Source organism: Streptopelia decaocto (assembly GCF_964273445.1).
Source record: "Streptopelia decaocto genome assembly, chromosome: Z".
Taxonomy (NCBI): domain Eukaryota; kingdom Metazoa; phylum Chordata; class Aves; order Columbiformes; family Columbidae; genus Streptopelia; species Streptopelia decaocto.
The window spans coordinates 79,184,339-79,210,439 of NC_138657.1; the positions used below are offsets into that span (position 1 = coordinate 79,184,339).

General features: G+C 43.8%; 1 protein-coding gene across 6 annotated transcripts in view; it reads right to left on the minus strand.

Annotated features, from left to right (window-relative positions):
* ST8SIA5 (ST8 alpha-N-acetyl-neuraminide alpha-2,8-sialyltransferase 5) overlaps nt 1-26,101 on the minus strand; it is a 92,567-nt gene that overhangs the window by 55,254 nt on the left and 11,212 nt on the right. For 3 of the 6 annotated variants that reach the window (XR_014186314.1, XM_082075773.1, XM_082075770.1), the window contains exons 2-3: nt 18,756-18,921; nt 10,175-10,873 (exon numbers count right to left, since the gene is read on the minus strand). The exons of 1 other annotated variant lie outside the window; for it this stretch is intronic. Coding sequence is in view for 4 of the 5 variants with exons in the window: in XM_082075773.1 (XP_081931899.1) it covers nt 10,175-10,305 (131 nt within the window). In the remaining variant the exon portion in view is untranslated. The remainder of the gene's footprint in view (nt 1-10,174; nt 10,874-18,755; nt 18,922-26,101) is intronic. 2 more of the 6 variants (XM_082075771.1, XM_082075772.1) reach the window with 2 other exon arrangements.

Here is a 26,101-nt window from a genome sequence, read left to right on the forward strand (position 1 = left end):
TCTCTTTATCAATGATCTGGATGAGGAGATTGAGTGCACCCTCACTAAGTTTGCAGATGACACCAAGTTGAGTGGGAGTGTTGATGTGCTGGAGGGTGGGAAGGTTTTACAGAGGGATCTGGACCGGCTGGATCATTGGGCTGAGGCCAACTGTCTGAGGTTCAACAAGACCAAGTGACAGGTCCTGCACTTGGGTCACAACAACCCCATGAACACTACAGGGTCGGGGAAGAGCATCTGGATAGTGACTGGCAGAGAGGGACCTGGGGGTGTTGGTGGCAGCGGCTGAACATGAGCCAGCATGTGACCAGGTGGCCTGGAGGCCACCAGCATCCTGACTTGTATCAGGAACAGTGTGGCCAGCAGGACTAGAGAAGTGATTGTGCCACTGTACTCGGCGCTGGTGAGGCCCCACCTTGAATCCTGTGTTCAGTTTTGGGTCCCTCATCATAAGAAGAACATTGTGGTACTAGAGAGAGTGCAGAGGAGGTGACAAAGCTGGTGAGGGGCTGGAGCAAAAGTATGATGAGGAGCAGCTGAGGGAACTGGGGCTGTTCAGCCTGGAGAACAGGAGCTGAGGGGAGATCTTATCACTGTCTACAACTACCTGAAAGGAGGTTGGACCATGGAGGGCGATGGTCTCTTCTCCCAAGGAAGAAGTGATAGGACAAGAGGAAACGGCCTCAAGTTGCGCCAGAGGAGGTTTAGATTGGATATTAGGAAAAAATTCTTCCCGGAAAGGGCTGTGGGGCATTGGAACAGGCTGCCCAGGGCAGTGGTGCAGTCACCATCCCTGGAGGAGTTTAAAAGGTGTTTAGACAAGGTTCTTAGGGACAAGGTTTAGTGCTAGAGTTAGGTTATGGTTGGACTCAATGATCCTGAGGGTCTCTTCCAACTGAAATGATTCTATGATTCTAAATAATATGTGTCTCATGAAAAGCAAAATATGGAGGATGTGGGATATGGACAAGTCTGGTTACATCACACTTTTGGCCATGCAGCATTATACCAGGGACAAGCTCGGCTCTACATGTTATAGGGAAACGGTAGCAATATAGAGGTGGAGGAGTATATTTTGACTAGCACCAAGAGCAAAATTGGAAACACAGGTGGGAAGCATCTGGATATAACCAGTATTTAACATTAAAAAAAGGTTTTGTTTCGCACAGCACATTTCACAATTGGGATAAACCCTGTATGAGAGATTCACAATGCAACATCTGAAAAACCTGATCTAAAATCATTTCTCAAGAAAGATAAAATAGACTCAACATCAATATTCAACTAGTCTGCTTAAACAGAACAAAGTGTTGACTGGGACATAAAGGACATCAAAGGATACCTTTCAAAACAATACAATCTTTCCTTTTCTGATCTGTGGCTGGAATACAAAAATCTACAGAGTAACAGATAATCTGTACCAATTATATTTGTAATTAGTCATATTAAAATTATTATTATTCGCAGTAATTAGGGGCAACACAAAACCCACAACAGAATGAGTTAACAGTAAGGCAGGCAGGTGGTGAACTATTCAAGATAAAAAGGCCAATCAAATCCCAATCATGGAGGTTCACAGGAAATCCCAATTATTTTAAGATACCAGGAAATTCTGACATTTGAGGTGGTATCTCAGTGCAAAGATACCTGACACAGCATGGGTACCATGAGCAATCTCATCACAGCATTAGAGATCTGACTGAGCTAATTGCTTTGCATCTCATGTTTCCAAAGTTAATATATTTAGCACCAACACTGCACTATATTCTTCATTTTAAAATTACTCACAGAACCCCAGTTGCGTTGAGGGCTTGTGCTGAAGACAATGAGCAAATGTGATTTAGGGTCAAGGTGTACCCAGTATTGGCCACAGGAGTAGGTGATATTCCCTCAGTATTTGTTCTTATGGAAAGTGCCATGAAACTACAAGCAAGAGAGATTGTTTTATAAGGTTTTCATCATAAGAACTAAAGCACAGATCTAACAAACCAAAGAAGATGTGGAAGGACAATGACTATCTGCAAGACTGATGAAAAAGCAAAAGGAGTACATCCATGGAGGGCAAGGATGCCTCCAAGAAATTAGAGCTTGAGTCTATAATTTGCCTGAGGGAGGTATGGACTGCTGAGCAATGAATACACTTGAATTAAAAGATGAGAAACAAAATGGAAAAGCAATCAAGGGTAAGAATGAGGCACAGCAAAAGTAAGAAAATCCAAAGCGTTGCAAAGCAATTATGTCTGAACCAAATTCAGCAAGTATGAGAACGATCAAAAAAGTCCAACAAGGTCATAAATAAAAGACCGAATTACCAGGAGGTCTGAAACACCAGCCACAGAGGTCAGTGGTCACGGGTTGGATCATGACAGCTGGGGCTTTGGTAGGAAACTGGTGTGGCACAACACAAAACAAGAAGATTGGGTTCTGGGTTTGACTTTCTACAAATGCAGATAAGATTGAACTTCGTACCTGCCTGTCCACATAGCGAGCCAGCAGCTAATTTTTTTGTCAAAATGACATAAAATGAGTTGATGGCAGGTTATAACAGAGCTGTTTTTGAAAGAAATGTCATGAATTTTAAACCACTTTTGGATGAAAGGGCTTTGATCTACAGCTGGTGAACACAGGGCATTGGCAAAACCCAACTATTACTTGGGCATACAGAGGCAACAGATCTGTGTAAAGTGCAGAAAGCAGACTTAGCCTAGATATTCAGCCAAATATTCAAAAATAGCTCTTTGCATGGACAGAAGTAGGCCTAGATCCCTACATAACAAATGAAGCAAGCTGCTACTGGGTATTATGTGAATTAGGATTTAATTGTCTCTGTACTAATGAGCGAGGAAAACAGCCACCTTTTTGGATGGTTAATGGGACACCTACAATTCACCACTCCAAGGAAAAAAGTTTCTGTGGAGCTCCTACAGCCCAACATGATTCAAACCCTCCAAACCAACCAGCCCTGTGCAGCGTGGGCTTGGGAGAAATTATTTAGGAACTGCCAGGTGGCCACAGCAACAGGAAGGGGGCAAGTGTCTGTAGGTCACTTCATAGTGACACATCCCCCATGGCCTGAGCTCAGGAAGGATCATGGTGTATCACACCAGGAATGACACACTGAGGATAATGCAATTTGCACATGTAAAATGCTGACATAACTGACTTTCATTATCTTAATTTGCTGTCACCTGGGGAAATGAGAAGGTCTGGCAATTCACAGGCTAGATCTGCAAGTGTCTGCCATCTCAACAGCATAAAATCATAGAATCATTTCGGTTGGAAGAGACCCTCAGGATCATCAAGTCCAACCATAACCTAACTCTGGCACTAAACCATGTGCAAGAACCTCATCTGTGTGTATTTTCAACCCCTCCAGGGATGGTGACTCCAGCACTGCCCTGGGCAGCCTGTTCCAATGCCCGACAGCCCTTTGGGGAAGAAATTGTTCCCCAGATCCGACCTCAACCTCCCCTGGCGCAACTTGAGGCTGTTTCTTCTTGTCCTATCACTTGCTGCTTGGGAGAGGAGACCAACAGAGATGCAACACAATGACGCTAGAAATAAAGCAAGTCTAGAGGGAGCAGGGATTCAAACCCTGCCTGTTTCCTGCATCAGAGACATAGAGAGCAGTGCCAGGGAGCACAAGAGAGGATTTGACACACCCTCATGCTCTGGTGTTAAATCTTCAGCCACTTGATTCAAAAGCAAGTTGAAGTTATGTGTCAGAAAAAACCTCCAAGCAGCAAGATTTTAGCTTTGGGACACTTCACAATAGAAGCTTCTGTTGCAGCCTGTGATAGAGCTGTGATTGTCTGCAAAGTTTTGCAGAGCTTTAATTCATGTGCCACGTACTTGTGAGCTCTCCCCTTTTATTTGATATGGGGAGACAGGAGCATTATGCAAAGCAGCAATAAGAAAGGGAACGGGATGACCGGTGGGAATGAGTTTGCAGGCGACTGAGTTTATCCATCAGCTCTGTGTTTGTCCTGCCCCGTTGCCATCTGTCCCCTCACACAAGCTCCAGTGCTCCTCTGACCTCTGGTTCAGCTCATTGTCTTTGTAAGGTTATTAGGTACCTTGAGGATGTCACCACACTGGTCCTCATCCTCTTGAAATGTGCTTGGAAACACCACGTAGCATGAAGAGCATGGGTGGGACCTCAGCTTCTCCTGCTACTCTAGATAGATCCTGTCAGTTTAAGGTGATGGCAATATCCTATACATACACATATTAGAATCATAGAATGTCCTGAGTTGGAAGGCACTCACAAGGATCATCAAGTCCAACTCCTGTCCCTGTGTATGACAACTCCACATTGGTCAAGACTTTGCTGGCTCCTGAAGTTTCCAGTGCTCTTATCCTCTGAAGAAAATGGACCAAAACCAAACCCTGCTCTGCAACCCCACCAGGAATGCAGTGAGGTGACTTTACAGATTGCATGTCACTTTGCTGGGATAATATTAAGCTACTGGATATAAAGCTACTGGAGAGTGTCCAGAAAAGGGCTATGAAGTTGGTGAAGGGGAGAGGGGCAGGCACCGGAGAGGGGAAACTGTATGAGGAGCAGCTGAAGTCACTGGATTTGGTCAGCCTGGAGAAGAGGAGACTGAGAGGAGACCTCATCATGGGTACAACTTCCTCACAAGGGGAGGGAGAGGGGCAGGCACCGAACTCTTCTCTTTAGTGACCAACAACAGAACCCAAGAGCAATGGCAGGAAGATGTGCCGGGGAGGTTCAGGTTGGACATGACGAAAAGGTTCTTCAGCCAGAGGGTGCTGGACACTGAACAGGCTCCCCAGGGAGGTGTCACAGCCCCAAGACCAACAGTGTTCAAGAAGAGACTGGACAATGTCCTCAAACACACGGTGTGAACTGTGGGGTGTCCTGTGCAGGGACAGGAGTTGGACTTGAGGATCCTTGTGTGTCCCTTCCAAGTCATGACATTCTACGGTTCTGTGATATCTATGAATATTTGACCTGGGTTAGAAACAGAAGGGGCACAGAGCTGTGTATTAGAGATGAATAATTAAGTGACCTTCAGCTTATGTCTCCTGGGAAAAATATTTCAATGGAAAGAGACTTTAAACGCTGGAGTGGTTGGTCTTAGGTTATGGTTAACACAGGTGTTATGAACAGGGTGTTATGAACAGGGCAGAGGAGAAGATGCCAGGTATGGGCAGGAGCACCCAACTGACACGAGTTGTCTGTAGCTCCTCATAAGCCCAGCTTAGGGCAAAATACAACTCAGGCCACACGCAGCTTCCATGTCCACATCAGAACCAGTGCTGTCACTGGTATAAGTAAGATCTGGTCTTGTCTTGTAGAACGGTACAGACTAAGTGACCCCTCAAGGTGTAGTCCAGGTTTAATTCCTGTGGGTTTATTCCTTATTTGCCCATGCTGTGTGAAAAAAAAAAAAAAAAATAATAATAATAAAATAATAATAATAATATTTCAAGCTTTCTTATGAGGGTAAGGAAATGGGTAAATATGTCTGGGGATTGATTTTCAACTGTTGAATAAAAACTGGTTCAGAATCCCCGAAACAGTGATATAACCTCAAAATGTGGGAGTCCAATATTAATTATAGGGTACAAACACATAGGAGTGATTTTTTTTTCTCATTTAAAAGATGTTAAGCTTTCTAATAATGCAGGCTGCCTGCATGGGAAGTTTTGCTGTTTCTTGCTGTGTGATTCTTTGAGTCATTGTACGTGCCCATTTTGACAGACCCCTAGGTTATCTTTGTTTCAAGTCTTTAATAGCTTTGAAAATGTGTTCTGAAAAATTAACTTCTCCAGCTGACTCTCGCCCTGTGCAGAAGCCAGGCTGTTCAAAATAATACTATTTAATTAATTCCCTGCTAATAGAGTATAGTAATATAGTGAAGTATTGCTTAGATATTTTTCCCTTACCAAAGCAGGCAAGGAGTGTCCTATTGATCTCTCCCATGCTACGGGTTGGGAGACAAAAACAGGGTCCATTTCAACATTTGTTTTACAGTAGTGGTGTAGTGGCAGTTTCCTGATGTAATCCAGGATTATTCCCCACTGGCCAAAAAAAAGCTCACAAAGAAAGGTCAGCCCTCAGCTGAGCATCCGATTCAAAAAAAAATGCAGATGAAAGCCGAGCATTGGAAAGATAAGTCAATACAAAATCAAGCAGCAGCTCTGGATTTAAGCAGAAGTCCATAGCATTTAACCTACTTTAGCAGATCAACGCAGCGGATTTTTAATCATCACATTAATCCTAAAATAAAAATAATTACCCCAGAGATCTGTATTAAAGTCCCTTAATTATATCTCATTTCATCATCCTTTTTACTCAGGATTAGGAGCTACAGAGACCAGAGTTTCCCAATGTCATCCTCCAGCTCGCAGCTTAACTCACAGAATCACAGGCTGGTTGGGGTTGAAGGGAACTCAGGAGATCATCCAGTCCAACCCACCTGCTCAGGCAGGGTCACCAGAGCAGGTCACACAGGATCGTGTCCAGGCGGGTTTGAATGTCTCAGAGAAGGAGACTCCACAACCTCTCTGGGCAGCCTGGGCCAGGCACTGGCACCTCAGAGGAAAGAAGTTTCTCCCCATATTCAGATGGAACCTCCTGTGCTTCAGCCTGTGCCCATTGCCCCTCACCCTGTCATTGGGCACCACTGAACAGAGTCTGGTCCATCCTCTTGACACCCACTGTTGGGATATTTATCACATTGATAAGATCCCTCTCAGCTTCTCTTCTCCAGCTGAACAGCCCCAGCTCTCTCAGTGTCTCCTCATCAGAAAGATGCTCCAGACCCCTCAGCATCTTTGTGTCCCTCCATTAATTCCTTGTCCTTCTTAAGCTGGGAAGCCCCGAACTGGACACAGAACTGCAGATGTGGCCTCACCAGGGCAGAGCAGAGGGGGAGGAACAACCTCCCTCCACCTGCTGGTCACACTTTTCCTAATGCACCCCAGGGACCACTGGCCTTCTGGCCTAACTCTCCCATTAGGACTTTAGCTGCTACTATGGAGACAAGGCATTTACTCTACTGAGAGCACCTACATCCATCCCACTTGGAGGAAAACCAAAAGAGGGAAAAAAATGGTGGGCAGGATCCTGTTTTCTGATGACATGGTACAAAACAGCAGGGGAAGGAGCAGAGAACATTATGGGGTGGTTGAAAAATGTGTGAATACTTAGAAATTCAATCTCTATGTTCTCCTCTTCTTCCAGCAATGCCAGGAGCTCACTGATATCTCATTAAGGGGAAGGAGAGGACTTTACCAGAGGCTGGGCCACTTATCAAATTTCACTGAGAAGAGTTTATTTTCTGCAGCATCCCACAGCCGAGCTTTGGGAGCATGGCCATAGGCAAACACGGGACCATGAGCCTCCACAGAGACCTTCAGGTGGCTTTTTATGGCAATAAAACCATCCCATTCCCTGCTTGTAAGGGCAAGTTGCACAGCACAGCTCAAGGCCATTCGTCTAACTTTTTCCATCTTTCTCCATGAAAAGGGTGCCTTTGTCCACACCGTTTATTGAGACAAGTCCCTAATCTACGATGTCCCCTGTGTTGTGCCCAAGCTGCTTGTTTTCAATCAGATTCCCCCTGATTGCTGGACTTGACCCATTTCCACCATCTTCTTGTGAAGAAACACGTGCTATAATTAGGCTTTAAAGCATTATATATTTACTGGAATAGTACTTCAGGGCAATCTTTAGGCAAATACACTAGGGAATTTCTTCCCACTACCTTGGGAAGAGGCCCAGAGGCCCATTTACATCGTAGATGTCGGGATGCAAGCAGAGGCGATCATAAAACAAGCAGTGTGTTTGAATCCTAGTGAGTAAATGGCTCCAGGTTTAGGCAGCGTCCCCAAGCTCCAGCTTGGCAAGCGGCATCAAAGCTATAAATATCTCACTTTCCCCTCTGCACAAATGTTCTCCAAAACCACCAGTTCAATCTTGAGCCCTGGAGGTGTGAGATATAATGTGTCCGAGGAACCTCACAGCCAGTATCAGCTTCTAACGGGGGATTAAACACAGGAGGTTTGTGAAGGAAAAGAGTAATTAAAGAGTAATTACAGCCACTGCTGCACGAAGAGAAATGGTGAGCAAACTGCCTGGGAATGGTCGCCATAATGGACTACAGGGCATTAAAGCGAGCGAGAAAAAGTGAAAAAGTACCTTCATGATAATATTATGGTGACGATGTAGGCTGCTATGTAAAGCACCTTTCTGTCACATCCTGCATTTTTATTTCCATGAAAGGTGGGAACTACCACTTCCCAGCAGAAAGGAGCCAAAGTGCTTTTTCCCTGCACTGAGTGGGAGGGAACCCTTTTGGAGACTCTTTCATGTGATTAAAAAATAATAATAATCGCAAGCTGGAATAAAAAAAATAAATAAACAGTGCTCTCCAGTCAAAGTAAAAAAATGTTTGTACATCTCCCTGTTTTACCCTTTTTTGGCAGAGTGCTCACTCACAGACTTTCTCCTCACAAGCCTGGGAGTCGAACATCGCCCTTTTCTGCATTCCCTGCAATCTTGCTGGTGACAGGATCGGCCCCCAGGGCACGAGACAGGACGGAGATTGGTCACAGAGATCATTCAGTGGAAGAGTTTTAGTTGCAACTTTTCACCATTTTATCTTCACTTTGCTATTTTCCGTTTCTATCTAGACTTCAGGTTTCTTTTTCATTGCTGTGATTTTGTTGTGTTCTCAACTAAGGGAAGCAAGTACCAGTAGGGCTGCAAGGCCTCTAGGACAAATGACAAAAAGAGAAAATAAGGCCAGATGAGACTTGAACTGGTCACAAAGTCATCCTCTCAGCACCAAGGCAGCTCAGTACAGCCCTTCTCTACCTAACAGGCTCCTGAAGGCCCCAAAAATTGAGATTTTATACCTCCTCAGGCCGCCTTATTGTTTAAAAGTTTTCCTTCATGGGTAAAGCCTTATGCAACTTAAGCCCGTGACTTCTTGCCATCCCGGGAGCCTTCACAGGGATGTGCTTATTACCTTCCTCTTGGCAGAAATACTTTGGGTTTTTTAAGACAGTTCTCATATCTCCCCTCAGTTTTCTCCAAGATGAAAAAGCACATTTTCTACAACTCTGCTCATTCTTTGCTGGTTTCCTTCGGCTCCTTCCAACTGAGTTACATCTTTTGGAAAGCGGGATGCACAAAAGCAGATGGGTTCCCCGAGCCAAGGCCTCACTGCTAAGCATGGTACATAAATTGCTCTGTGGATAAACCACAACACTTCTGTCTATACATATCAATATCGTGCTTGTGGTTCCCCGCCACGCCCAGCAAGAAACATTTGCTGATCCATCAGCATTTTGCTTGCTCTTGGCACAGGCGAACAACTGCATGATTTGCAAACCAGGCAAGAACATGAACCATTGATCTCTTCTGGCAAAATGCAGCTAAATTCCAATAAAAAATCCCACGGCAGCTGCCTGCACTACTGAAACCCACTTACCTCAAAGCACACAAGAGAAATGTTCTGTTTATAGAATTATACAAGCCGTAACACCTCAAACTAGTTTGAAGTAAAATAAACTCTGCATGGGTCAAGGTTAAACACTGGAAGGTTGCGACTGGTGCTTGCTGTAAAAAGAGCCGTACCATTTTCAGATCAAAGACTGATATGCTCTACAGAAAAGCAGTCTCAGCAGTAAAACCCTGAGAATTCAGCAGTGAAAACAGAAAGTGCTCTCTCTGTTATTTGGAACACTAATACTGCCACTTTGATTTTGGGAATTTCATCCACAAGACACTAAAGTTTAGGCAATGAGCATGTTGCCTTCATTTAACCTCTCAAGCCATTTCAGCTTGAACTTACATAGGGTGAAAAGTCTATATGTCAGGGTCTGATCAGGAGCAAATACTCTGGTGGTACAAGTCAGTCTAGCTTAAATTAAGCAAAACCTAGATTCTTACAACAGCTGAGCACTAAAACACAATCTGAGAAACACATAAATCATTATATTCTACCTAGCAGTCTCATTTGTGAATAATTTAACAGACATTACAGATGCTGGATGCACCTTCCCGGATTGACGAGATATTTAATATTGCCGGCACAGCACCGAGAAGCGTTTTGAACCATTCTAATGGTATGGCTGGATCTGTGTCTCCATTTAGTTTGATCAACTTTTCCCATTCCCTCAAATCCCCCCTTACCTTTTGAGATAGTTCCTCCCGTAGAGGATCTGCTGCAGCAAGGTGACCACGGCAAAGGCGCAGATGAAGATGAAGAACAAAGTTCTGTTTCCCAGCAAATCCCTGCTTGACGAAGGGTCTGTGTATCCCATCCTGAAGCTCCGCCGGGGGGTAAAATTCAGTTCATTGTCGCTCTCATGCCCTTTTCACTGGGAAACAGAGGGAAACGCTTGCTGTTTTTTCTCTGAGCAATCCAAGGACAGAGTATCCCATTTTCTGGCCCTGCTGCCCCTTCCTTGCCCCCTTTTAGATGCTAGCTCCAGTGTTGTGCACAATGGTTTGCTTCCACGGTAAAGTTTCCAGGAAATTCAGACGTGGGTAACATCTAAAATCATCTCTGCGAGCTCTTCCAGCACAGCCAGCCTGTGCTGTGCAAGAGGCATTCTGCTCCCTCTAAGCCTCTCTCGAAAACCCGCTGCTAGCAATTATCTACTTCAATCCCATTTTCATATTCCAGATGGGGGAAGCTGCAAATAAACCAGAAAACTGCAGCCAATGGCAAGCACAGGGCTCCGGCAGCCCGCGTTGGAAACACATAGTCGTCAGCTCTTCTTTGCTTCTGCTCAGCGATTCCAACGAAATGTGCTTGCGAGGAGACGTGACTGGGGTGTGCTATTATTGAACCAGCGTGTAACGATCATGAGGATTTCATTCAGTTCCCTGCGAACAAAAAAAAAAAAAAGAAAAAAAAGGAGAAAAACAGAAAAACAACAGCAGCAATCTGGTCAGGCTAGCAGCAGAGCTGCATTTTGTGTAGCGGTGTCTTCGGTACGGTAGCGTTTGCATGCAGAATGCGGTGCCTTTAGCCGTAGAGCTCGCACTATTTGGGCTCCCCTGGTTATTCCTCCGGAGTGAGCGTAAGCAAGGTCACTGTGCATCTCTTCAAGGACGGAGCTCGCAGCTCCTGCATGCTGATTTATTGGAGGCTCTGAGTAGCCCCGCAGCCGCAGAGAGGGAGGCTGCCTCTCAGTGCGGGCTCTGAGAACCATTCATTTAAAGAGACAAATATTCCGATTGTTCCTTCACCAGAAACAGTTCGCTTTTGAAAGGGCGAAGCAACAAGACCATCGTAACTCCTCTAAAAATCTCCTCACTGTCAGGAGAGGCTCGATTCAGCTCACAGGGAAATCAATGGGAGTTTTGTTGCTGGTTTTGCTGAGAGCCCCTAACCCTCAGCTTCTTAAAACAAGTTCTGGTGAAAGCTTTATCCATGAATGAAACGTCCCAGCTAGGAGGTTGTTTTGTCCCAATAACAGATGGGAAAAAGATTTTGACAACAAAATGTGGGGGAAAAAAAACCCCTTTGTCTAAGAGAATGGGAAGATTTTTGTGTGAATAAATTTTCCAGCAGCATATGCGAAATGTTCTAGTGTGTCAGAACAGCTTCTGGACTTGGTCTCAGCTGTAATTGATGCTGCATGGGAAGAAGGGCCAAAGGTAACTTCGTGCAACCCTTTCAACCCAGCTCCTGAAGCCAGGGCTGGTCCTCAGCATCACCTACAGCAATTTTAAGCAACAAAAGTCTCAGAAGTGTTAAAGGTAAGAACTTGGTCACCCTGAACTCCTGCAGGACCTTGGCTTTGCAGAGCAGGTGTAGGGATCCAGCCTCTGACACGTCCTTCAGTCCCTTCCAAAGCTCCCACACGTTTGTGAGTCCTGCTAGAGGCTTCAATTGTCATATAAAAAGAGCGGTCATCCCACATCAGATCAAAGATTACCCAGCCCAGTGCCTTGTCCCTGATGATGGTCAGTGATGGAAACACGGGGAAAAGCAGAAAAAGAGGACAAGGACACACCGATACTTCCTTGGAAACACTTTCCTACCATTTTGTGGTTCATGGTCTTCCTGAACTGGAGGGCGAAGAACAATATTTGGCTTAGAAAAATAACCGAGTTGGATGCATTTGTTTGTACTGTAGTGGGAATAACACACACACCAGGGGACTGCAAATTAAATAGCAAAAGCAGTTTGATTCCCTTTTGTCAAAGTAATCAGCTTTGGGGCCAAATATGTTTCTTTTAATGCTCAGTACATGTAAACCTATATAATATGATAATGTTTCCATGTGGGAACTGTACCATTTGGATGGATCTAACCACACACCCTCCTCAGTTACAGGAAAAGCGGTTTGGCCATCAGATATCCCAGGTTGGGACCCAAGATACTACACAGGCTGATTTGTATGGAGAAGCAGAGAGGTAAGGCCAGTAAGGGCAGATGTAAAGGAAAATGTACTTAATTCTTTGATCTGTTGGATTTTTGCTGATAGCTTTGAGAATCCCCTCTAAGAAATTTGTCTCAGTTTCTCCAGGAGCTATTTTACAAAGTATCAGAGAACAGAATTCGGCTACTTATAACCTTCTATAGGTATGATGCCAGTTTTGCAGATTTTAACATCACCCACTTTTTGGTGAAAACATTTTCTACCTTTCTTCCTCTATTCCCCGCCATTCAAAGTGATTATTTTTTCATTGAGATATCTGTGCTGTAGTGCATTGAACTCCCGAGCCTAGCAGCTATTCTTTCTTCTGGACCGATGGTCAGCCTGAGATGCAGTAAACAGCCTGGAAGCACCAAGTCAAGCTTTGATTTTCTGCATCCTCTCATCCTTCTCTGCTTTATCAGAGCCGGCCAGAAGACACAGCACCTGAGAAGCCCACGTGTGGGAGAGCTGCACGCCTAAAGCAAAAAGCAAAGCACAAAGGTATATAAGTGTAGAGGGTGTTCTGTGTCAGGATTTTGCACAGGCACCATTCCTGGTGTCACATATTTAAGAAATCTGTTTGCTGCCTTCAGCCCAGTATGACAATAATGCTATAGAACTGGAAGCAGAGCAGCTCTGTGCAAGTATAAAGGAATAGGATATTTATCGGTGAATATTCAAAGGATGCTCGAGGCTGTCTGCAGTATTTATTGTGAGTGAAAATAGTCATATAGCATATGCAGAAAGGCTGAATGAGCAATGCCAGCACTCACAGAATCATAGAATGTCCTGAGTTGGAAAGGACTCACAAGGGTCGTTGAGTCCAACTCCTGTCCCTGCATATAACAACCCCAAAATTTACACCATGTGTTTGAGGGTGCTGTCCTCCTTCCCAGAGCTCCTTTGAGAATTTGACTTGTCAACCACAAGCCTTCTTGAAAACATCAGGCTTCTACAGAGAATAATTTAATTTTTTTGTAACGATTTTTCACCCTGGACTTAAGCAAGCAATGGGCAACAAAGAAGCCCCTCCAGATTGTGAGAAGGGCTTGGGGAAAAGGATGTTATGGTAAGCTGTGCTGCAAACATGGATGTAAGCTGTGCTGCAAACACGGATTTGCTGGGCATGACTGGGTTTGGGTGATGTGTACAACACTGACTGCCAGTCAGGGAGGCAAAGACCCTGCAATGGAGCTGCAATGGCACTGGTAACGTGCAGCGAGTCCAGGTCATTATGCTCCGGTCAGAGAACAGGAACCCAGTAAATAAGGTCTCTCCCATCATCACCATTAGGACAAGAGGAAACGGCCTCAAGTTGCTCCAGGGGAGGCTGAGCTTGGATCTTGAGAACAATTTCTTCCCCAAAGGGCTGTTGGGCATTGGAACAGGCTGCCCAGGGCAGTGGAGATGTGGCTCTAAGGGACATGGTTTGGTGACAATGTTGGGTTAATGGTTGGACTCTACGATTTGAGGGTCTTTTCCAACCAAAATGATTCTATGATTCTATACCATTTCTTGGAATACAGAATTCAGAGCCTAAAGCAGAAGTGGCAAGTGGAAGTGTTGATGGCCTATCATAATACGAAGCTACCAGAAGCAGCTGGTTTTACACCTTGCTGGCCTTTATTTTGTTGTATGTGAGCTGCTTGCTAAATATCATCAGCAATAATCTATTGGAAAAAACTCCCCCAGCCTGAGCAGTGAGACCCTGAGCCCTCTAACACAGATGTGAACATGCTCCAAACAGTGATACCCTCCAATGGGAGTTCGTCACTTGCTTGTAAGTCCAAACAAAACAGAGCCGAATCAAAAAAGAAAAAGAAAAATAGACGTTAACATTGAATCTCAAAGATAAATCTTGGCTATCCACCAAGACCGTGTTTCTGAAGTTCCACATAAGGAAAGCTGAATTAGCAGGACAAAACCTGGTAGGAGTCAGACTCTTCTTCTTCTGTGTGGGGAACAAGCACATCTCAAAGGACAATATGCAGCCCTTATTTCTTGGGTGCAGTTTATTTTTTAATGCAAATGAAACAGAAAAATTAACTCTAGTGGGCAGGTCTGATTGAGAATTTCCTTAAGTAACTTTCACTGCACCTGTCATTTGAATTTGTGTTTGACTGATTTTGTATTCTAATTTCAGCTGAAAGCAGGGGTATTTAGTGTCGCAGAAAGTAGCATCTGTCTGTTAGTTGTTTAATGTGTACATCACTGAAGATGTTAAACTTACAGTATTGCATGGGTTCAGAGTAAAGGAAAACATGCTTCATGTTCCCCTTCAGGATTTTTTCTCTCCCCTCCTCTTCATGACTGTTACGCAGATTAAAGAACTTCACACACAGCACAGCAAAATACTGTAAAAGGTTTTTGTAGAACACTTTTTACATCTCATTCTAGTATTCTTTTTTTTTTTATTCTTTCTCCCTAAATAAAAATTAAATCAAGTCTATTTACACTTTCTACCACGCTGGTGTCACCTGCTAGATCCCTGATTTTGCGGAGCACTGGCACGTAGGTATATGCCCGGAAGGTTCTGCTGAATATGAAACTCTTAAACATATGCTTATCAATATTAATTCTTTTGCAGATATAAAACAGGAATTTATTAGCATAATCTAGTGCTTAACACAATGTCTAGTTCCCCATCACTGCCAGAATTCCGTATGTCTTAAACTGGGATATTGAGGGAAGCTGAAAGGATGCAGCTAGGATGTAAACATTTATTTTCTCCCGAGCTGCGCTGAGCCATGAGGAGATGACAATGGCCATGTTGGCACCTGTGGAGCTGCCTGGCTTGGACATCCTGAAGAGAACATATGGTCTGTACACCAGGTATACATTACATCATCTATTGAAACATGACCAGTTTCCTCCAAACAAGGTCTCTCTCTTGCTGGTAGGAAGCTCTGATGCAGAGGCTGGCATGGCTACAATGCAGTACATTTACTATTCCTTACAGAAGGCCTTGCTAAAACATATAGCAAAGTGCAAAAATTAAGCTGGGTTCAACGTTAGGGTCAGCCTTGCTCTCCAAATTCCTAGAAAATATAGGAAGTTTAGTGCTCTTGCTATGATCCTGTGCATGCTCACAACCACCCTGCAAATAATTGAGAATAATGGAAGCTCTGTTTCTCTGCAGGAAAAAAGAAACAAGACCATATTGCCTTTACAGGAATCATCTGTTAAAAACTTTGGTTTGATTTTCAAACACCACAGGAGAGCCCGGGATTTAGCACCAAATCAACATGTCTGAGATGTTGGCAGAACCATGGAGGGGTTGAGGGATTTCCATGGCCAACACTTGACCTCGGAGTAGGAACGTGATCCTGCCTCTATCCCAGGCAAGTCATAATTCCCACCTAGTTAATCAAAAATGAACTTAAACCTTCTAGTGAAATCCTGGGAAGGGCTGGAGTCAGTGTCACTCACTTTATAATTTTAAAGACATTTGAAAGTTTCGACATTTGTTTTCCCTGAAAATATTCTACCATTAACACTACAATGAACAAATATTTCCCATGGTCAGAATAAGGAACTAATACTGAAAAACCCACTAAACAATTATTTCACTATTTTAGCAACATATTTTCACAGAAAAAATTAAAACGTTAATGTGAGATATTTAAGAAGCCCATAATATGGTGTATAAAGTTAGATTAAATTGACAGAAACAATGAATCTGATCCTGGAATAGAGTTTGCTGTGTCAGTTAGTAAGTTAGTAGGGGTAAATATGAAAAAAAGAAAATATTCCTCTTGAATAGTAAGTTAATTAAGTACTCCAAAAATTTTATACCATGTGTTTATAATCAAGATGTAGAATAAACCTATTAGAGAAGATGATTTAGGCTATTGAGAAGTTTCTTTTGCCTTTTTGCCACAGTTCTGCATTGATCCTGCAGCTTGAATTAACCATCAGCTTCGATTCACACAAACTTTCAAGCAGTCCAGACATTCAGCTTTCCAACCATTCTTCATGATGTCCTCCTACAACACTGATTACATTACTAGCTACACACTGCAGGCAACAAGCACTGTCTTGGGTTGTCTACCTGTCTGCCTGAGTTACTCCTCTAGGCAAAGCCAAGATGTTTTCAGACACATCATGATTTTTTGAATAGTCCATGCTAGTCCACGTTCAGATCAGTCCAGGACAAAAAACTCTCCCTTGGAGGTGTGGGTTCTGGGGTGCATTAGGAAAAGTGTGACCAGCAGGTGGAGGGAGGTTGTTCCTCCCCCTCTGCTCTGCCCTGGTGAGGCCACATCTGCAGTTCTGTGTCCAGTTCTGGGCTCCCCAGTTTAAGAAGGACATGGAATTACTGGAGAGAGTCCAGCAGAGAGACACAAAGATGCTGAGGGGTCTGGAGCATCTTTCTGATGAGGAGAGACTGAGAGATCTGGGGCTGTTCAGCTGGAGAAGAGAAACTGAGAGGGATCTTATCAATGGGATCAATATCTCCAGGGTGGGTGTCAAGAGGATGGACCAGACTCTGTTCAGTGGTGCCCAATGACAGGATGAGGGACAACGGGCACAGACTGAAACACAGGAGGTTCCATGTGAACATGAGGAGAAACTTCTTTCCTTTGAGGTGCCAGAGCCTGGCCCAGGCTGCCCAGAGAGGTTGTGGAGTCTCCTTCTCTGAGACATTCAAACCCACATGGACATGATCCTGTGTGATCTGCTCTGGTGACCCTGCTTGAGCAGGTGGGTTGGACTGGATGATCTCCAGAAGTCCCTTCAACTCCAACCACCCTGTGATTCTGTGGTCTTCAAAAATCCCCATTCTTCCTGAAATAAATTATATTTTGGCCTTCTGGTACTGCAGAAGTTCTCTGTGGAAATCTGGACAACCAGCCCTAACGAAAGAAACCTCTATCCCTGCAGCCCTGTGACTATGCACATCTTCTGCCACTCCTGCAGCAGTGCGGATTCAGCCTTTAAGTTCTGCGCAGTGTCTGGTCTGACCTGCATGAAGTTACAGAGATGGCTATTAATAAAACCATTGACCCTTTCAAATTCCTTCCTTTGGATCTGTGATCTGCCATGAATTTTTGGGTCAAGCTTATCTGTATTAGGGTAGCAAACAGAGACCGCTCCTGGAACTAGAGTGTGACGGACACTGCAGCTGGGCATCAGCAGAGCCAGTTCCTGCCACGAAAATTTATAATTTTAGGAGTCAAAAAGGTCAGAAAGGGCTTTGTTAGAGAATGCAAACACGAATTGTGATTTAGAGGTGATGTTTGAGAGTGTGCAACTTGCTCAGCTTGCAAACATGGACTAGGATGCAAACCCAAGGTGACAATGCTCTGCTTTGCTGACAAACAAGTCTGGAAGTCCTGAGGGGACACCCAAACTGAGAAACTAATCTGCAGACAGGGCCTGGATCACCCCTAACTTTTACCAGTAGGTTGAGCTTTGGCAGCTCTTTGAATGTATATGTCACTGCACTGTCACAGGCAGTGCTGACATGGACAGGGAGACTAAGTGTCTCAGCCAAAAGGGTATTTAAGAATCTTCCTCCTCTTAAAATTTGGGGAGTTAATGAAAATCCTCGTTTGGCGCTTGGCTGCAGTGAATCGTCCAGGGCTACAGTTCAGATTAGGGACTTAGAGTGAGATGTTAAACTCAGGTCTTGGCTGGGCTGGGAGTTGTTCAGACCTTTGGGAATTGCAGATACCCATAACCATGAGCTCCGTTACACTGGTCTGAGTCTAAAATAAACTCCCCAAGCTGAAGGGAGCGATCCGTGCTTTCCCCGCTCACACACCAACACACCATGAGCACTGCTGACATACTTTATAAAGTATCACTATTTCTCACTAATTAATGTCTGACCAGATTTCCATCCTCCACAACACACTGCCAAGAAGAAACCCCACAACCGACCCCACTGATACTTGCTATATCGCACCAGCTTCCAGTGTTTAATTCTCTCTAGCGTTGGACCAGAACTACATCTTCCTTTCCATCGGCCAGACACTTTTGCACATTTATCAGCCGTTTTTGGTGGTGGTGTTGAGATTTTGCTAGAGAGTCTGCAACCTTTTATTTATTTAAATAGCCAAGCACACCCATCAGTTTTGGGGTTTTTTTCTTTAAAAACCTAAAATGGAGAAGACAGAATGGTAGTTTATCTACAGTCTATTATTAATCTCCAATGCAGGGAGATGGAACAACATCTGGCCTATGGGATTCAGTGCTCTACAAGCAGGCATGTAAGAAATGGTTTTGACATGGAGAGACATCCCCAGGAGAGCTCTCCTCTAAGGAGAGGGAAGAACAACATGGCATTTACCCAGAATAGGGATTTTTTTGCAGAACATTCCCATCATCATCACCTTTATTTAAACTTCACTTTCAATCAGCTTTTTTATTTGCTTCCAGGTGTATCCAGCAGCTCCTCCGGAACGAAGAAGTTTGTGCGTGGGTTTTTTTCCATGCGTTGTGGGTAGGAAGGTATGTGGGAACTGTAATTCAGTCACTTTAAATCACATGAAGCTGAAGCTTGAAAAGAAAAATAATAATAAATGGTTCAGATTGTCAGGCTCAGTGCAATTCTCAATCAATTAAAGCTTATTTTAGCATCAGGGCAGTTTATTTTTAAAAAGTTCTCCTGGCACTTTGATGCTTTCATGTTACTGTGTAGCTAAAAAGGTCTTGCTGGGAACAAATTACTCTTGGTAAAGCATTTTCTGAACTGCATTTTTAGCTTCTGTCAAATGGCAATAAATAAGATCCACATGAGCGAACAGCAGCAACAAAATAGCTACTGGCGGTGATAGAGTAAGGCTTTGGACTTGGGTAAAGGAGGAAGATAAACCTGGGGCACAAGCACAGTAATAAGCCATTGAGGGTATTCTATACCCAATAATTGCTTTTTTCACAATTACTTTAAAATCAAATATTATATCTGCATTTTGGATCCTTATTTTGTGCCATTATCATTTCACGGACGTGGATGACACAGGAACAGCCAAATCAGTGTTCCTCTTTTGCAAGCCATGCAGCGCTTAAGAAAACGAACCATGATGTTGGATTCACACTGAAAGTTTCACAGGTCCGAAAGCTGGCTAATTGATAAGCAAAGCTCCTCCTTGTTGTCATAACGAAAGTCATAACTAGTACGGTTTGTGGGTCTTTGCAGTCTATAAAAGTATCTGGCAAACAACAACGCTCTGAGTTCACCTCCTTTGGAATCACGGACAAAATATTTGCTTAATAAAAGGGGCAATAATCACAATAAACTCTCCATACATATATATTTTTTTTTACTGTGGCAAAGAGATTATGGAAGGTATACATACTGTTGCACACTGTCGGTATAAAGTGATTACATTTTTGCTCTGAAATTTAACAGACAGATGAAAAGAAAGGTGGAAAGGGTAGTTGAAGACTGTGCCTTACCCCTTTTTAATTTACAGCTTTCCCGTTTTGTCTTGTTTTTCCCCCTTCAGGCCCACAGCCATTCCTTACACTGTCCTGGGTAGAGTTTTTCCATTCCCTTTTCCAAATGGGAAAAATGAACCATATCATATACAAAGTAGCAGAGAACTTAAAGCCTTTAAGCACGACAGGGAACTATGGCATGGTCATTAACTTCCCTCTGACAGCTTCATGTTCAAGGTGTTATTCCTTCGCCTGGCATAATGCTACAGGTTTGGCTTGGAAATCCAAGGAAGCTGTAGTTCAGATGTACACGTATAGAATCCATATGCTTTGGGTAAAGGAAGGACAGGCCTTTTTCCTCAGCATTACACCTTCCTGTTGATGAAGCAGAGGAACTGGCTGGCACTGCAAATGTCAGTGTTTTCATGATAAACGTTGTGCTGTGGCACATGATCTCAGTTTAGATGGTCACCAGCTTCACAGGATAAGGGGTGATGGTTTTAAACTAAAGGAGGGAGATTCAGGCTGGACATGAGGAAGAAATTGTTGTCCCTGAGGGTGGTGAGAGCCTGTCCCAGGTTGGGCAGAGAGGTGGTGGCTGAACCATCCCTGGAGACATCCCAGGCCAGGCTGGACGGGGCTCTGAGCAACCTGAGCTGGTGAAGATGTCCCTGCTCATGGCAGGGGGGGCACTGGGGGAGCTGGGAACGTCCCTTCAACCCAAACTGTTCTATGATTCTATTCTATGATTCTCACATTTTGCTCTGGGCCACACACCTGATAAATCCCTGCAAGCTCTGACCAACCCTACACACAGCAGAGCTTGACTTGGAACATTAAATACACAATTGAATTCACCAGCTGCTGCCTCCAACCAGCACAACACCCTTCCCTAAAATACACAGAAGAACCACTAACTCTGCATTTTGTGTCTGTTGCCCCTCCTTGCTACCCCCACTCTCCCATCACGGCACGTATGTGCTCCAGAACTGATATATTCCCGTTACAAGTATTATTTTCCCAGCAGCTAGTGAAAAGTTGCAGAGCTAGAAAAAAGTTACAGTTCAACAATATCCATCCAAGCTGATTCCAGACATCACTGAGAATCTTGAGTATCTTTCTGATGAGAAGAGACTGAGAGAGCTGGGGCTGTTCAGCCTGGAGAAGAGAAGCTGAGAGGGATCTTATCAATGTGACTAATATCTGCAGGGTGGGTGTCAAGAGGATGGACCAGACTCTGTTCAGTGGTGCCCAATGACAGGATGAGGGGCAATGGGCACAGACTGAAACACAGGAGGTTCCATCTGAATATGAGGAGAAACTTCTTTCCTTTGAGGTGTCAGAGCCTGGCCCAGGCTGCCCAGAGAGGTTGTGGAGTCTTCTTCTCTGCAGACATTCAAACCCGCCTGGACACGATCCTGCGTGATCTGCTCTGGTGACCCTGCTTGAGCAGGTGGGTTGGACTGGATGATCTCCAGAGGTCCCTTCCAACCCCAACCAGCCTGTGATTCTGTAATCAGCTCCACATGTTTCATACCCCATTGGTTTTCACAGGATATTAATATTAAAAGCAAGAGATTCAGATAAAAAACCATTAACTATTCCTTAGTTTGTTATTTTTGTAGAACTACCCAGTCTCTTTTTAACATTAAATCCTAAACTTCCTCCCATCAGGCCAAAACCCAAGTTCATCCTTATCCCACCCAAGGGGAGACAACAGCCCAAACTATAACATCATTTTCCAATTAGGAGATGTTTCACCAGGCTTCCTTCATGACTTCAGGCAGAGCTACACAGCAGCACTGAGGTCTCCAAGCTGGCTTGGGAAGGCAAAACAGCACTTCTGACAAAGCACAGCTTCTTCCAGCACTTGAACTGGGATTTCTACACGGTGTGGTGGAGTCATCTACTACTTCATCACCTCGCCTTACACTCCATATGCCACGCAGATGTATATCCTTACCCTCCTCAGCATCTTTTTCCTCATTTTGGAACTGGCAATCATTGCGTTTCTTGGCCTTGTAGGTGTATTGCAAGAGTAACAAGGACAACTGGATGAAGTTTTCCGCTTATGGCATAAACAAACTCTTCTGCCTTTTAACATTTGACCGTGTCAGTCTTAAGACTGCAAGAGCAGGATCCGCCTGACTGGGCACAGGATTCAGTTCCCTAAGCTCTGCCATCCTGAACTATTTGACATGACACAGGATCATCGTGTTAAGATGGACAAGTATCACACACAGCTCATGGGAACGAGGAAATCCAGGTATTAACGGTGCTAAGTATAGATGTACCTGACTCTCCCCATAAATTTGTTTGCCTACTGAAAACCTCTGTGCAGTTAGCTGAGATTTAATCAATGCACTCCATGGAGACTTTTCATCCTAAAGCAAATTTCTCAGCTATGTCAAATGAATCACATCCTAGAAGTGCTGTCGTCTTTCCTGGCTATAATCACAGAATCATAGAACACCAGGTTGGAAGGGACCACAAGAATCATCTGGTCCAACCTTTCTTGGCACCAGCCTGGTATAGACAAGATGGCCCAGCAATGTGTCCAGCTGAACCTTAAAAGTGTCCAATGTTGGGGGATCCATCACTTCCCTGGGGAGATTATTCCAATGACTGATTTTTCTCATCATGAAAAGTTTTCCTCCTGTGTCCAACACAATCTTAGGATGACCAGTTCAGCTGCAGGTATCTGCACAGTGGATAGCTAAACACTGGTGAGACAACTGCATGAAAACAAGTGGAAGTCAACTAAATAACAGAAGGAAGTGAGCTATGAATGTTCCCCCTTCAATATTGAATCCACTGAAAGTGCCTGTATTAATTCCAGTGAAACTGTCACAAACTCGCATTTCCTGCAGTGACCTGTCACTGAAGGGGAAAAAAGCTACAGAATTCCACCTACATTTCCACTATTACTCTGGTTACTCTTCTTTTCTCTCTTATACCTTCTGTAGAAAATCATCAGCAAATGAATAAAACATACTTTCATGCGAATGAAACAACATGTGCCAGCTTTGCTGCTGGCGTTCTGTCCACATGACTAGCACTCCCCTTCGCTAACCCTGCTTTCCCCCTTTCACTATTAACCCTCCTCTCACCGTGATAAAGAAGATAGGCAAACCTGGGAGTCGTGGTAATTCCTTCCTCCCAGGAACATTAAAAAATGGTCTGGGGTGAGGAGAGAAGGGGAGTTGTGTTTCCAGACAGTGCAAGAAAATCAGATGCTTTGAAATACCATTTTTCCTAGAACTGGATGAATTTAGAAAGCAACAAAAATGAAATAATTTGAAGCTATTAAAAGAAACAAACCCATTTATATAGCACGTGGCTTTTGGAAGTCCCTGCAACACGGCAAAGTGCTTACTGAGATTCAAAAACTCCTTGACGATCCATGCACTGATGGATTCACAGATTGTGTACTAACACCCCAGAATCACAGGGTGAGCTGCTCAAAACTTGCTTATCTAAACTATTCTGTAATCATCTGTTAGGAAGGTGAGAGATAGCAACAGCTTGCATGACCTAAAGCATTTATTATTCAACATTCCCTCATTTTCATGCCCTTTGCTAAGATACTTGACCTCCAGGTTTCCCCACAGGGATGGCAGAGAATAATATAAAATGAAAAAATACTTGTGTTTGCATAATTTGGCTGCTGTATGAAATCTGAGAGTGCAATCAGGGAAGTTAAGGATTGTTAAGGGAATCTGCCCTGGTTTTTAGGTTATGTTTCACATTTTGGTCATCTCACTTGGCTACAGACTAAATACCAACTGTTATGGCAATAACAAATAGAGTTTATGGGGCTCTAGTTCCCGGTACACACACTGCTTTGTTTGCTATGAACGCTTCAGAAAAAGGAATTTAAATGCCTACGGAATAAATCTTCACTCGCTGCACCATTTGAAGGTTAGCAGAGACACCCTCGAACAACAAGCAGCTAACGACTGGGTAAATGCCAGATTTCACGGAGTTGTGCCAGGGACGTATTTGGCCATGTATTTTTCATTTGTACATCCCCCATAAAGCTGAATCATCAGGCAAATTTTGCACTACTGCTTAATCAGAACATAAGCCAGTACATGCTTAAATCAATGGGAGGAAATCTTGAATTCCAAGGGAGGAAGCAGATCCTGAATCACTTTTATATCAATTCAGACCCACTTTTTTTTTTTTTTTTTCTTTTTAATTGCTGTTCTCACAGCAAAATCTGCTGTGCAAACGACTTTAATCTATCCCTGTTACCATAAGTAATAGAGATCCTTAATCCAGCAATTGGCCAAGCACCCACAAACTCTTTTAAATCCCTGAGGAAAGCTTAGAGCAATCCTGGAAAGCATCCAACATGGTATTGGACTGATACGTAGAATAGCTATTTCAAGCTTTTTTCCCCTATTTGTTACCATGCCGGATTTAAAATAAATAAATAAATAAATATTTTTTTTAAAAAAAAGGCATTAACTAATTATTTTAATTGCACATTTTGTAGTATTTCTCATGGGACCTGGACTGCAGCTGCCTCAGCTCGATCCCATCTGGCTGGAGGATGGGAAGCTATTATAAAATGCGTTTTCCCCAGAGGGAACAGGACTTTCTGCTGCAGCTGGATTTGTGGAGGTGGGGGAGCTATTGGAAACAGGTGTATTGCACATAAACGCTCCCTGGTTTGAAACTATCTAATGGACACCAGCAGGAAAACTTCAATCAGCTCCAGAGGATCAAAACCGGCCTAACTCCCACCCCCTTTTTGCCACAGAGGGGGGATACACACAATAATTACTTTTAAAAGAACAAATACCTTTGTGGGACCGATGCCTTGAAAAGGTATTGATGGCTTCCCAATAGGAATTTTTTTTAGTTTCTGAAGGCAAAACATTGCAACTTTTCGGAGCAGTCGTGATCTTGCAGGCAATGAATTATCTGCAACAAGACTAAGATCACTTATGGAAAAATATGCTGTTAGGAATGAAGCGAAGGAAAACACCCCCGCAGAAACCTGATTAATCAAGTACAATTGGCAGCAAGCAGAAAGATTGTGTTCTTTAGGAGACTTTTCTTAGTGCAGATGATTTTTTGCTTGGCTTCAAGTGATGTGGTTGTGTTTTCCCTACTTCCACTCCTGTTTCAGCCCTTGTCAGAGGCTCTGTCAGTAACTCAGACCCCCATGTCCTGCCTCATTTTGCTTGGGCTCCAGTCTTGGTGACAAGAGGGAAGGTGACTGAGTTCCCCCTTGGTTCCAACCAGCCTATCATTGCAAAAAATCTCCATTTCCCCCCGAAAATCCTGCTCATGTTAAAGATGAGCTACAGGTGTATAACAGGCACTCAGATGGGGATAAGGTGTCCCCAGGAGCTGGTCAGATCCTGTTCTCCAGAGGATTTTCGACAACATAACCTCCTGAACATGCTACTGGGAAACTCTTTATTCCCAACTCCTTTAGGGTGGGCTAGAGGGTGAAGTTTCCCCCCATCACAGTTAGAATTCAATAGCCAGAAGTGGCTGTTGCTCTTTTTCCGTGTCTGATGCTAAGGAGTTAACTTTTCTCCCCCTGTGTTATTTTAGCTCCTTTTCTGAACATACAACAGATGTGCCCAGAGCCCAGAAAAAGGAGCTTTGGGAAACATTTCTGTTTTTTCTCTAAATAAATTCTGACAAGTTGAACATCCAAAGTACAACATCTCCCTTTCCCTCCCCAACCTCTGCCTCCCAGCCTGGGGAGGCTGTCAAAGGCCTTTTCTCCTCCCCTCGTGTTTTCTGTGTCTGCAGCCTGGTCTGAGCACTGTGTTCCCGTTTGCATGCTACCCTTGGGCAGCACAGCATCTCCTGACTCTGGAAGAGACTAAATTATATCAATCTGGGTACAAAAAGGGTTTTCTTTGACTCTCCTACACCTGTGTAGTTGTCTAAAGAAAGTGCAGCATCTGGTCTAATAGGCCATAATTAAAAACAAACAAATAAATAAATAAACACCATGTGCTCAAACGATTCCAACTAGCTGTTCCAGACTACATTATTTTATGGAAATGTTCATGGCTTGCTGGGATATAAAGGGTTTTTAATGACTGAAGATAACATCAAGCTGCAGTATTAGAAGTACTATAGCCTGGCCTAAGCTGGTATTACCAACAAAAATAAGCAGACCTGTCCTGTTCTCAGCTGCTTGTCTTTGCTGTTGCACTGCTCCTTCCCTGTTATAGCATTAGTGTTTGCATGAATGTGGTGCGACCATTGGAAAGGTAAAGAAAAAGAATTGAAATGTTAGTTTTCATGTGGATCAGCTTCCCAG